At 43.0% G+C, this 14,736-nt stretch overlaps 1 protein-coding gene across 1 annotated transcript in view; it reads right to left on the minus strand.

Moving 5' to 3' along the window:
- The window catches only part of FAM120A (family with sequence similarity 120A), a 53,713-nt gene that overhangs the window by 9,849 nt on the left and 29,128 nt on the right, over window positions 1-14,736 (minus strand). The window contains 7 exon segments of the mRNA XM_054076423.1: window positions 444-627; window positions 1,739-1,948; window positions 6,215-6,329; window positions 7,609-7,697; window positions 7,699-7,859; window positions 10,831-11,005; window positions 13,683-13,907. Coding sequence (XP_053932398.1) covers window positions 444-627; window positions 1,739-1,948; window positions 6,215-6,329; window positions 7,609-7,697; window positions 7,699-7,859; window positions 10,831-11,005; window positions 13,683-13,907 — 1,159 coding nt within the window.

A 14,736-nucleotide genomic window follows, 5' to 3' on the forward strand; every position in this document is an offset into this window, starting at 1 on the left:
TATAGCAAAATACAGAGGTGTGAAGCGAAAGGAAAGGTCATTTGACTCTGATAGTTAAACTGTGTCCAGTACCGTAGGCATTCTTAATATTTATAAATGTTCTGAAGCAATGTACAGTGCAAACAGAAGCATTTTCATATCACTCAGTGTTGATCCATTCCTCTTTTTTCATTTTCATAAAGTGTAAATGTTTTGATCTGGCACAGTTACTGAAAATCCTGATGAAAATATGCAGCGATACAACCCATCCCGCATTGCCAGGCTATGACTAATGAAATAATGACAAAATACAGTGACCGACACATGACAACACAAGCCAATCACTTGGTTTCATGTATTTCTCCTCTGAAATTGAGAAAGGAGATCAGTTCATAGCACTGGGATGTGGAAGACAAGGCAACACTTCACACCACCACATTTCACACTGCCGCCCCATCACTTACCAGCAAAGCCTCTCCCCCTGCCCTGAGGTGGTGGGACTGGCCCAAAGTGTCGAGGATACATAGAAGCTGGATAGAAAGGCATGGCAGGTGGTGGCGGGAAAGGGAGAGGATGGTTCTGCCTGGAGAAATTTAATCCTTCTAGGATGCTCTGACGCATCTTTTCAACCTTGGCTGCCTGCTCAGCCTAGAAGTAAAAAGAAAGTCCCAGAGAGATGTTAAAATTCTGAATTCAGTTGTGTAAAGGTACATTGACACAACAAATACAAAGAACAGAGCAAAAAAATGGAAGAGTGGATAAATACTGCAAACAAGTTCCAAAAAACAGGCTCAAAAATGACAATTATGTCTTGTATACCTAGTAACAGCTCAATGAAATTGCAATTGCTCACAAGGAAACCTTCATGTATTGGTAGAGAGACTGGAGTCTAAATACAGTTTAGAAGCTGGTAACACAGCACCAGTTTACATGTTAAAAAGGGTTCTCCAGAAAGGAGCTGAGAAATCTTGCCTCCTGAACACTTAATGCAGCCCTTTCGTTTAACGGAAATAACCCTCACAACCTGGACTGCAAACAAAGTCAAGTGAAAGCCTAAAGTGTGCCTGGAGGGGAATGAGCCCAAGTAGGACCACAGCCATCATCAATATTTCATCTATGATTGGTTCCCTTTCAGTCAGAGATAAAAAGAGGCATGCTGGTTTGTTAAGGTTTCATTTCTCCCCCAAAAAGTTCCGACCGAAAGTTCTGGTCACTCAGTAAACTGTTGATTTTTATCGTTTTCCTGGTTTTATAGTTAGATCATAACTTTTCATGATCTGGATACAACAAGGAATTAATCAATTTGTATTTTAAAGGTCATAAGAAAAGGTTTTGAGCGTAAGGACCATACAAATTACTTCAGAGTCTGTAAAATAAGTTAGAAATCACAAGTATTCTTTCACTGTGAAACCACTGCAGGTTAGTCCTTTGCGACAGACTTGCTAGCTCGACCCAAAAAAGATGGCCCTTGAACAAATTGATTCTAGAGGCGCTCCCAGCTGCATTCATGAGTCCATTTCCAGAGAGAAAACAATCAAATTAAAATTTATGCCAGCTTACTTTTCCTGAAACCTACTGAGATACCACCTCAAAGTTTAACAGAAGAGTGAATGGAGCTGAAAAACTACTATTAGCCAATCACCTCCTATCTTCCTTTGAAAAGTAGAGAGATGAGACATGCAGTAAACGCCTGATGAACCACCCAAATGCTGCCGGAAGCCCGGCACTGGGTACCCTGCCACCCTGCTGGACTACCCACCTGACCATCACAGAGGTCAATGAGCGGAACTTTCTCCCGGCTTGCTTTGATGAGCTTGGTCTGGAATAATTTTCCATCAAAATACATCCACGGACAGCAGTGCTCCCATGGAATCGGCTGCCCACAAGCATCATTTGCAAAAAGTGCCATATCGACGCCACTCATAAATAAAGCAGACAGCTGAATTCCTCGGGGATCCAGATTCTCAATCTGTTAGAAACAAATGTGACTTTAGTAAGAGAACAGTGAAGTGTAATCCAAAGTTATTCCAACAGTCACGTTAGTTTCAAAACTCTTTATTTTGAAAATAGAGTGATTTTTTTAAAACGTTGTCCAGACTTTTCACGCATCCAGTTTGACCAGAGAATGCACCAGGATATGCAGACCTGTGATGCTCCAGAAGGCTGATGTCTTCATCTGCCCACTTCAGAGGTGAAGAGAAAACCAAACCCTCTTGTCTCTCAGCAAGAAAATCACTGCTAATATTTTAAAGTTTTAACTCAATTAATCATCAAGAAGCCAGTAACAAGCTTTAAATAAAATAGTCATCTCTAATTTGTGCCATGTGCTGCCTAAAGCCTGTAAGCTGCACGCTTTAGCTGTGTTGCATTGCATGATCTGAGGGTGGGAGCACCTCACCTACAAATACAGACTGAGAGAGTTGGGGTTGTTCAGACGGAGAAGAGAAGGCTCCAGGGAGACCTGAGAGCAACTTCCGGTGCTGAAAGGGGCTCCAAGAAATCTGGGGAGCAACTGTTTTACAAGGGCAGGGAGTGATCGGATGAGGGGGAATGGCTTTAAATTGGAGCAGAGAAGATTTACATTAGAGATTGGGAAGAAATTCTTCACGATGAGGGTGGGGAGGCCCTGGCCCAGGTTGCCCAGAGCAGTGGTGGCTGCCCCATCCCTGGAGGGGTTCAAGGACAGGTTGGATGGGTCTTGGAGCCCCTGATCCAGTGGGAGGTGTCCCTGCCCGTGGGGAACTGGGTGGGCTTTGAGGTCCCTTCCAACGCAAACCATTCCATGATTTAGGATGCAGGAGATATACACAAAGGCACAATTCAATAGTGAGGAGTAGCTGGTGAGCATTTGCTTGCAGCAAATGTATTTTTAGCTCTGGCTTAAGAAAATATCACTACTAGTGTTCTCTGAAATATTTCCGAAAATATCAGCCCTTTCTTAGAAACATTTTCAAGACCTTGGTATTAAATGTTTAAAATTAAACTCGATTACCTTCCTCATGCGTAAGCAACTTTTAAGATCCCAAAGCCTATTCCAAGCGATTTGCAGCTACGCAGCTCAAACTCATCTGCTCTCTCTGTCTAACTCCAACAAAAAGAGAAGAGGGTGCTTTGTACGAAAAGAGTAAGCACATTGCCTGAAATATTGCGTGTTATCGCATGGAATATTGCATTGCATGTTGCAGTTAGCCAGCAGGTATAATGAAACGACATATACTGCTCTCGATGTACAGTTTAAAAGTAGACCTTGGAAAACAGTTCCTATTACACAAAAATCTGTATGCTATTTATCACCCGCTTTATCTCTGCCTTTCGTTTTGTGTTGGAATGGGAAAGTATTTTCTTTGGCAGCTCCTTTCTCAGAGCAGCATTTCTCACAGTGGGGTTTCCTCCCATTTGCATCAAATCTTAAGACAGAGGCAAGGCTTTGAGAGCTCTTACAGGCACCTTTGTCAAAGTTCTGCCACAAGATGAGATCTGTTCACTGGGTTGTGTTTTGAGAATGGCCATTGAACGGCCTACTCATAAAGGCTTGTGGTGATAGGACGAGGGAGAACGGGGACAAACTAAAGAGGGGCAGATTTAGACTAGGCATTAGGAAGAATTTCTTCACCATGAGAGCGGTAAGACACTGGCCCAGGTTGCCCAGGGAAGCTGTGGCTGCCCCATCCCTGGAGGTGTTCAAGGCCAGGTTGGATGGGCCTTGGGCAACCTGATTTAGTGGGATGTCCCTGCCCACAGCAGAGGGGTTGGAACTGGATGATCTTTAAGGTCCATTCCATCCCAAACTATTGTATGATTCTATGGCTGAAGAGCCAGTGGCTGACATGCCGCTGGTCTGCAGCGCACCCAGCCTTGTCTGCCACACCGTGATTGGAATTCCCACTGACGCCTACAGGTGCTATTCCTCAGCTCCAGGAGAACTTGGGGCAGAGATCTCAAGCCAAGCTCTTATGTAAAGGCTCTCCACTGTACTCCAGCCAACGTCTGTCACCTCCATGACTTACATACACTTATTCTAACCATATAGGACAACTCATCGTCAATTCATTCCTCTGGCAGAGGTTGGCCACATGCCTCCCTGCAGACAAAGCACTGCTCTTCCCAGGAGGTGTTCCAGGCCAGGCTGGATGGGGCTTGGAGCACCCTGATCCAGTGGGAAGTGTCCCTGCCCATGGCAGGGGGTTGGAACTGGATGGGCTTTGAGGTCCCTTCCAACTGAACCCATCCCATGATTCTACGATTCTTCCTTCAACACAGACACTGGCATCTACCTGGGACCAGAATCCCTGGGGCCCAGGCAGGCCCGGCAGGCACACAGGGCTCCCCACATGTACATCTGGGGAAAACCTTGAAAAGGACTTCCAGCAACATCTGAATAATTCTCCTGGTGGACAGGACCTGCACATAGGCTGCTTTTAAGAAATTAGCTGCAAGAAGGAGGACTCAAACATGCTGTCATCTGGAGTCCAACATGCCTATAACCCATGTCAGCAGTGATCCAGTCACAAGCGCTGAAGCAAACGAGCAGTCTGGCATGAACTCACAGGGCACTCGTTTGTTATCTCCATCTTTTGTTTCTTCACATTTTTTCCAGCATGGAGGGAAATGTCTTCCGGTTAGATTTCATTTATTCTTTTTGCTGTTCGCATTCATTCTTTGGTATATGGGAAGGGGATTTTGGTTTTCTGTTAACTCTGCCATTACAATCGCTAACACGCGAATTCTCTACCTGCTGTGTGACAAGTTCAAATAGATTCTGAAGCGGATTCAGTCGTTTTCTTCCCCTAACGTTTATTAGCATTTCTGTGGCTAACTGCCTGGTTTCCACACGCAGATTTGGTTTAGAGATTGAGGCTGGGAAGTCCTTGCCCGGGTGCTCCATGCAAGAACACAACCCAGATTCTGCTTGTCACCCACAGAAGAGAAACAGGCACTTGCTGGCTTTGAGAATGCTCTTAAAGACTTGGTATTAGTGGCAAACTATTCCTTAGAAGACCCCAATAGCTGAAATCTGCATGAGCTTAATTACTGTTTCTTCTGAGAAGAGTGGTGCTACAGATGCTGCTTTTGTCTGTGCCCCTCTGCAGGTCTGGGAAATCAGTATCGCCGCCTCCTTGCTGACTGATCCTCAGGCGCCCCAGGAACAGAACTGGACAGAAGGCTTTCCTGACTTGAGCTCTGCAGTACCTGAAATGACTTCCTCAACACAAAGCTGATGATGAAGAGGTGATCAGCACGTCCTTCGCTACACTGATCATCAGTGAATACAGGACATGAGATGAATCGCTTCCCATTGTGTACTCCCTATACATCCACTTACCTCCCGTGGGTTCCAGTATCAAATATGCTACTGGGCTTTAGATACATCAAGGAGGTAGAAGTATCCAAGATTATCTCCGTCAAAAAAAGTTTGCTCAGGGGAAAAAAAGCACGAAATTCTACCCGTTTATGCAGAGAACTTCATAGCAGGTTCTGAACATACAAGGTAAAAGCAAAAACCGAATCTTGTCTGTTGAAGCTCAAAGGCCAGAAGAGGGGATTTCACTGTATGCACATGAAGGTTGAAAGGAGAACCTCCTCTCGATTACGACAACATTGCAGAGATCGACAGCCATTCTGTATTTACAAGGGGACCACGCTGCACGGCTCCAGCAGCGACCGAGCAGCTTTTCCTTCATACAAGGATTGGAAAAATTAGAAACTTCGAGAATTTAACTTTTAAAATCCTCAAATGATGATTTCTACAGTTCTGTATTCATCAATTGTTCTCCCCTTTTTTCTCCTGCAGTTTTCCATTCAAGATTATCCAAATCTCTCTCCATTTCTGAGCCGCAAAAATCTTCTGAACGCTGAACCATGAAAAAACGCCCAGGGTAATATTAAGAACAACCACACAAGGATAAGTCTTTGTCTTTTTCTTTAATCTTTTCAACGGAAGCACTTCTGTTTCAAAGTTCCAAGAGACGATTACTTAACACACTGCGAGAACAGATTCTGAGGCACAGACGATGTTTAAGCTTTTAGATACCCATCCGGACAGGGAAACTGAACTGATTGTCCATCTTTGATACACTTCTGAATACCAAAGTTAATATTTTAGACAGTACAGGCAATGAGGCAAGGCTTTTAGTAAGACAGGCACACACCCACTACAGTGACCGAGAGGGATCAATGAGCTGGGAATAAGCTTCCTAAATTAAATAAATAAACTAAAGTTATAGTTAAGAATTACCTTGAGTTCCTGAAGCTGGTCAGGTTCATAGAGCTTTGGAGACAACGCTTGGGTGAGAAAAGCATCAAGTTCCTGGCGACGCAGTATACGAACCCCAGGCCACTGTACCATGTACCTGCAGGGGAAGCCCATCATTATTCTGAAGCATCCTTTAACGGAGATGTCAAGTGGCATTTTATGTCATCAAAATGCAACAACAAAAAAATCTTGTTGTCTCGACTTGACTAAGCTTCACTGACTGGTTAGCCTGGTTAAAAAGGCCAAAACACTACACAGATCTAAGTTTAAATTTGTTTCTATTAATAGAGAAGAGCTACCGGCTGTGAATCAATTTTGCAGACCCTGCTGCCAGGGAAGGAGGGGAGGACAGGCTGCCAGAGCAGAATTTAAGTGGATTCTGATACATCTAAAAATAAAATAATATAACAATTAGTGGTCTTTATAAAAAAGACTAATGGTAAAAGGACCTTGTGAACATGTTTTCCAAATAACACATTACTCAGAAATTATCTGGTCTGTGAATTTTATGCTCAGCACGTCTTAATAAACAGCAATTCCTATCTGGCACGTCATAGAGAAACATGCTGGCTACGAGGAATGAGGAGCTCTGCTTGGAGATACCATTTGGACTATCGTTTTGCATACTTACTGTTCTACAACAAGAAAAAGAAAGGAGTTTTAGTGCTCAAAAGGCAAGACGAAGATAAAAGAACTGAAGATAAATGTACAGTTATCACTTCCAAACATGGCTTAACATTTTCCATGTGCAACAAGCTAACCTTGGGTTCTGCCAGTTTTACAAGCTATCCACATTGAAATAATCACCTCTTTCCAACAAGGGAAGCCTTCCTCAATCCCTCAGCCAATTTCCCAGCTGAAAATTAAACAGGTCAGTATTTTGGGACTTTGTGACTTTGAAAAGCTGAAGTATAGAATTGATGGTTTTCATCTCAGCCAGATGAGCATCTCTAATGCAGCGTATCTGACACACCATGGGCAGAGCATCATTCACAGAGTTCTGCATCCCAATATGCTGCCTGATTGTTGAAGAACTCTCTCTGCTGCTTTATGTCACCAATGCAGCCTTTAAGACCCCAAATGTTATTTTTCAGTACATTGAAGCCTAGAGCATGGTATGGGTAAACCAGATCAAATGGTCTTTCCAACACTGATTTGATTTCCTCTTCCCTTTGTCCTCTAGAGATTTAAGAAACACTGAATATACAGCGTACTTTTAAGACTCACAGCAGCAATGTTCTGAAAACAAAACGGAATGCCTTCCCCTCGTGATGCTGCAGATATGAATGAACCCCCAGGGGGTAATACAAAGTCACCAGAGATGACGCAGGAAAACCTTTCCTTCAATCTGTTTGAGCGTAAGGGGATCACACAACCTTAGTACACAACAGAGCACCATAAGATGAGTGGGCACATTAGTTGGGTTGAGCATTGCTGGTGTATCTGATCTCATACAGGCCAAAAAAGGCCCTCATTCGTCGATTCTTGTCCTCCACTGCTTTTCCCAGCCACAGCTTCTTCAGATTCGGACAGGTCCACTCCCTGAAGGCGAGTGCTTCCACCAGCTCAGGGGTCTGAGGAGACTTTCCTTTGTAAGCAGCCCATTCTTTAATTATCACCGGTGAAACTGCAAAGGAACAATGGTTGAAAGAACGTTCCGAGTTAAAATGCAGTAGGTATTTCAAACTTTGTATGCAGTAGATTTTAATCCCAAAAGTATCATTTCAAGACTGCAAGAGAGCTAAACCAGTAATTCAGACTCTGGATGGACCATCTCTCAATCGTGATCACATATAAGTTAAGCACATGTCACCAAGCGTACACGAGGGAGGTTACCTTAATGTTTTTAAAATCACAAACAGCATAAAGGAATAACATACTATTTTCTAAAACAGCATGATTTGAAAGTATGATTTTGCCCCTAAAATATCTGTCATTGATCAAGAACCTACAACAATAAATAAAAACAGAACATAAATGAAAATATATTCAATATGTGGAACAATATGATCGCAGAATCATGGAATGGGTCAAGTTGGGTTTGACCTCAAAACCCATCCAGTTCCAACCCCTGCCATAGGCAGGGACACCTCCCACTGGATCAGGGGCTCCAAGCCCCATCCAACCTGGCCTGGAACCCCTCCAGGGATGGGGCAGCCACCACTGCTCTGGGCAACCTGGGCCACTCAACACCCTCACAGCAAAACATTTCTTTCCCAAGATCTCATCTCAATCTCCCCTCTTTCATCTGAAAACCGTTCCCCATGTCTTGTCCCCGCACCCCCAACCATTCCTGCTTCTGTGACCTTATGTCTATGTTTTTAGGAACAACACCACCAAGTCAGTTAATCATGTATTTTCCATAGCCTCCTCCAACCCTTGCATATAATACATTGCTCATTATTCACACAATATTATCATATTGCCTGTGTTACGGTTTGTACAAGGGTGACAGGGTTTTAGACATTAATATATTCATAAGCTCTCTACATAAATTGTAAGGACAATATACATTTCTTTAGAATTTTTTTTAGTTCTCTTAATGTCTCTTAATGCTTCAATTTTCTCTTACTTTGTTTCCTAACATCTCAAAAAATTACAACACTGAAAGAGAATCAGCAGCATTATCTCGTTATAGCCTGGGTCCTCAGAAATGCCAGTAAGGGCTAACGAGGGTGACTAACTGAGCTGAGAGTTCTGCTCTTACTGCTTAAGACATGATTCTTTCTTTCTACCTCACACAGCCTGTCCAATTCTTGCTGCTTTGTCAGAGGTGAACACAATAAATGTGTATAACATGGTCCGTTCAAAGATCTCAGCTCAAATCCTTCTTTACTAGTGCTGTCGGCTCCAAAGTGAAGCAATGAACTTTGGGTTAGACAGTCAAATTAGTTTTAATTTTTTGTTTTAAAAGCATGGAGAGTCCTGAGATAGAAGCAGATAAGAAGCTGAATTGTGTTTCACAGCTAGATCTGCCAGAGCTCCTGTAACTGAACCAAATCAATGGCAGCGTCTTTCGCCTGTATCGAGAACCAACCTCTGAAAAGCAGTATAAACAGCTGCCCCATCCCTGGAGGTGTTCAAGGCCAGGCTGGATGGAGCTTGGAGCAACTTGATCCAGTGGGAGGCGTCCCTGCCCATGGCAGGGGAGTTGGAATTCGATGGGATTTTGGTTCCCTTCCATCCCAACCCATTCTAGGATTCTATTAATCCAGATACTATGCAGGTAGGCCCAGCAGCCCAGAGAACAGTCCGGGTTTACAAGATAAAACCATTCTGAAAACTGAAGCAGACGGTCAGCACTCAGCTGCTTCACCACTACAGGTAAGGACAGAAGTCTAACAGGGATAACCAAACACTGCAAATAACTTCGCTGTTTTAATCCTGAAATAACCTCGTAACCTGAATTGCTCCTGTGTGGGGTGAGATTGAAGAATTAACGAGCTGGTGACAATGGTGTGCTGAGATATTATCCAAGTAGAGTAAATACTAATTCCCACAAATAACTGGCTCTTGTAAATAGCTTTTCAAACATCATTTGAGGATTACAATCTTCACTCTGAATGTACAAAAACATTTCACAATCAAAATGGAAAGAGGAAAGGGAATGAACAGAGAGTTTACAAGTGATTCTTATTTTTATCCCTTTACCCATGCAGGCTATGAATGATGCTTTCATACATTCTGACTATCCAATTCTTAAATTTAGCCTGGTGACAGCAGACTGCTGTATATAAATACTTCTGCTGCTGCTGTCACCCACTTAATGCTTTAGCATTTCTTTAACCTTTCTAAGACACCACTGCAAAGTTCAATCATTTTCTTGTACGCATTTCATTATAAGAAACACACTTTCAAATAAGGAGGCTGAATTTTCTGGAATGACAGCAACTCCTGGAAGCAGTAGACTTAAAAAGGCAACTTCCAGACGAATATGAAAATAAAGATTGTGTCCCCGCCCATGGCAGGGGGGTTGGAACGGGATCATCTTTAAGATCCCTTCCAACCCAAACCATTCTACGATTCTATGAGTAACATTTTTCCCTCTGAACTGACAAAGGGGTCTTCTGACAAGTCTGTTTGCAAAGTTTCATCTTGTCCTCACCCAGGTTCATCTTTACTTATGTTACACCTGACTTCTGTGGATTTTAAATGAAGTTTTTATACACTAATAGCTGAAAGAGACCTGCAAACTGTGCTTAAGTACGTTTAATTACACATTTGGCAAGAATGAGTTAGTTAACATATGCAACTCGCAAGAGAAGTTTCCTGTAATCACATTCTGCCACATACTTTGAAGATGACATCACAGGCTGACATCACTCGCTGCAAGCCTGAGAGCAGCTTGAGCACGCATTTAAAAAACGAAACCCCAGAGCTTGCTCAGAAATGGGAATATTTACACTTCTTAAATATTACAGGTAATAATATCTCAAATTAATAACATCTTTTTCTAGTATACATGGATCAAATAAGCCAGAAATCCCTCCAGCATTCAGTTACACCTTAGTAACCACTCTCGTTCAAATCACAGTACAAATGTATATGCAAACACAGCAAAGGGAAGAGAAATAAAGCCTGGATCCAACAGTACATACATTCTGGTGGAAGTCTGTTCTTTCTAAAAGCAAGCCTTTCCGTTTTCTTTCTGCTTTCTGCCAAACTAAACAGGACTCCGTAAACATACTGACGAACTGGCCTATAGAGGAGAGCAGCAGGAGGCAGGTCTTTGTTGGCTTCGTCTTCTATAGAAACAGCAATCTTGATTTCACCCTGTTTCACGACAGAAAGCAGAAGAATATGATACGTTACCGTTGAACAGGAAGCATCCAGATACAGATGGTCACCCACTCCAGCTCTACTATAAAGCTCGTCTAGTCAGGCAAACATAGGTCAGCAGTAACGTAAGGTAATGTAACAGTGAAGTAAGGTAACAGCAGGGATGAGCTCTCTGCAATCCGCTTGCTTTCCTCTAACACCTCCAGTGCCTAATAATCCCCGTTGCTCTCCTCCTTTTCTCCATTACACACCTGCTTTTTTCGCCTGGTCTCCCTATAGGTGAAAACCAGCTCAACATTGATCTTCAAACATGGATATTTAAACAGGGAAACTGTACACGTGGAGATACAGGAACGTGCTCAGAGGCAGCCAAGGCGCATCCGGACTGCAGGCAGCTATTTCCAAACCCACCCATTCTGCCTAAAAACATTTTTTGGTGCAAGGATCTGAAACAGTGTTGGGGACTCCCTGTCAAAAACAAATTTATGAGAAGACTTAGTCATGAAATCGTAACTGGAATTACTTAAGTAAGACAGGGTTTGAATGTAAAGCTTTGGCATTTTGTATTTTCTCTCTCAAAAGAGAAGCAACATTGTGTGTTTTGTGTCTGCGCACCCAACATTGTCAAGATTTTTGTGGAAAACTACTGACTTCACCACATTGCTCCCAAATTGCAACCTTTTGTTTTCAACACTGACAAGCAAGCGCTCCATTTTGCTACTTTCACTTAAAAAAACTACTTAAACTGTCCCAGTAATGAATCCTGTAGTGACATCTTGGAGTGATTCCATGAGGGTACTGTCAGGTTGCACTCAAGACAACACTAAATTCAGTACCAGGTTTGTCTGAAGGTCTCTGTACGTGACAGCACACAGCCCAGACCACCTTGATGTGCCAGCTTCTAAAGAATCCCACAATTATCCAGGACAACATCCGTCACTATTCCAACGGGGCAGTGCTTTAGGTGCCTGGGGCATCGTTAGAATCATATTTTTGCAGAATCATGGAATGGTTTGCGTTGGAAGGGATCTCAAAGCCAATCCAGTTCCACCCCCATGCCATGGGCAGGGACACCTCCCACTGCATCAGGTTGCTCCAAGCCCCATCCAACCTGGCCTGGAACCCCTCCAGGGATGGGGCAGCCACCACTGCTCTGGCAACCTGGGCCAGGGCCTCCCCACCCTCACAGCAAAAAATACTTGGCCAAAAGCATTTCATATCCTAGGGAAAGAAAACCAGGCTTAAGTAGCACTGATTTGGTTTTGATGCAGCTGTCTCTAGTTTGACTTTTTTTGTGGTTGGGAGAGGACTTCTCAAACGTAGGCAATTGAATTTGTTTCTTTCCACTGTGAGATATCAACTATCAAGTAGTATTTAGACGTACTAAGACTAATCGGCCCATGCATTTTATGAAACAGAAAAGGCATCAATGCCATATGCCTTTTGCTTCTTCCCCACTTCCCTTCACTGAAAGGAACTGTAAAAACAAAACAGCGACACAAGCGATGGTGCAAAACACACACATGGGAAGTAGGAAATCTGAAGTCAACCTCGATGCAGAAACTTCTCTTTTTGTGCATTTCAGGACCCTGTCTATCACTCTCACTGTCCTGAACCAGATTTTAAGACAAATACAAGCTAAGAGGAATGTGGATAGCACTGTTTGCCAGATGCTGTACAAATATGTACACTGAATGGACTTGATGTACAAGAACCAGTACTCAAGAGTTTTGAACACTGAAGAGGAAGATTAAAGTTGTCTTGTTCTGGGACTCATCTGTTTGCACTTAGAAGGAACAATGAACTTGTATTTGAGACTAGATTAAGTCGAACATAGAGTGGTGCTGGAACATCACTGCTCTGGCCTCATCCTGGCTCGACACAAAGCAGCCTTCAGCAGCTTCCAGACACACTGAGGCAGGGCAGTGCTGCCTGTTTCCATAAGAAGCTCTCCCTTGACTTTCCCAAGTGTCCCTTTGCGGCCATTCAGGGATTATTTACTGTCCACAGAGGTCCTGGTCTGTGTGAAAATGCTCACAGCTTACCTGGGATCTGAAGGCTAGCACACAAAACCAGCCATGCCACCAAAAGAAAAAGCTATCAGAAACGTTCCGCCAAACTAAAACGAACAAAAATTCACATCATCGCGCTCATCTCTAATTACACTTAGGCGTACGCTAAAAGGGATTTCTAGAGCTGTATGTTTCTGGCGTGGCTGTCTACCGGGGATTGGAGGGATCAAACTGTGAGGGAAAACAATCCAAGTATTCCTGAACACTGAAAATAGAAAAGACTTGGCACAGGCACCAAAGCACCCAGGCAGCGTTTTCAAGATGGAAATATGGACTCTATAAAAACACACACATATGTACACACACATGCACAGACACAGACAGACGTGTAAGCGATATAAAAATATCTACATGCATTCAGGGAAAGTGATTGATTTTGGAAGGAAACATTTCTAATTACAGTCATCTTGTATTTATTGGAACAAAGCACTAGATCAGTGGTTAGAAAACAGAGGGGAAATTGTTTGAAGCAGTAAAAATGGACCAAAACTCAAGGGATTAAAAAGGACGCAAATTTATGATACTCTTTAGCTGAAACATAAGTGTAATTATCTGCACAGAGTGGTTATTTTGCAGCATATAGTTTGTAAATGCCATACCTTGGTTAGGACATGAAAGATGTAGGGATACATTAACCCCTTCTTGTGCCTGTGTTCTGCCACTCTTAATACTTCAGGTGCTACAGGAGGTAATGGAGGGGTAGTGATATCCATGTGGTTTCTGGTGGGCATCGACAATAGGCACGGGATTTGTGGATTACTGGTTTGATTCCCTTTGCCATCAGCTGCCTGACTTCCTGAAGAAGCACTGGAGGAACCTTCTGCCTGTAACAGAACACAGAGGATAAAAGTGCTTTTGAGTGTGTATGGAAACGTAACAGGAGATCAGCCAAGAGAAACAGTGTGTTTCCTTCTTCACCCACAATGAAAGCAGTAAATCTCCATGTCTGAACGCAAAGCTGGATACAAGTCTCTCAGAAAACGTAAACTTGCAGCTATTGTTCATGAACAGAAGCAAATACTTAAGAAATAAATAGGAATGGTAAAGCTTTAACTTATTAATAGCAATTATTAACTGCACAATCCAGAAGGAGGACTGATGACCTCTTAATGAAGTGCTAATAACCTCTTAATTAAGTATTTCCAAGACTTTACTAACTGAATGAGTTAACTGACAGTCTGTCTATAACTCACCTACACTTCCACTAATACATCCCTGCTCAGGTTTCAGTTCCAAACTAAGCAGTAAAAACCACACAGATCAATTTAAAGACATTTAAAACAAAGTGCTTGGACTCAAAAGCCTTGTAAATGGTTCCTAGGCATTTTTTATACATAAAATTCTTTTCTTCAAGAAGACAGTTGTAACAGCAAATGGCACCATTTTCTATCTGCCAGAACTAACATGGTGCTTTATTCCGCTTCTAGAAATGTAGTTCATAATTCACAGGAAGAACATCATGCATAAAACTACACTGTAAACCTTCCAGTGAATAACCCTCCCAGTTAGGCTGAGTCCAGAGGAGGCCACAAACATGATCTGAGGGCTGGAGCATCTCTGCTATAGGGACAGGCTGAGAGAGTTGGGGTTGTCCAGTCTCAAGAAGAGAAGGCTGTGGGGAGACCTTAGAGCAGCTTCCAGTACTGAAAGGGG

The sequence above is a fragment of the Cuculus canorus genome, chromosome 11 (genome assembly GCF_017976375.1).
Source record: "Cuculus canorus isolate bCucCan1 chromosome 11, bCucCan1.pri, whole genome shotgun sequence".
Lineage (NCBI taxonomy): Eukaryota > Metazoa > Chordata > Aves > Cuculiformes > Cuculidae > Cuculus > Cuculus canorus.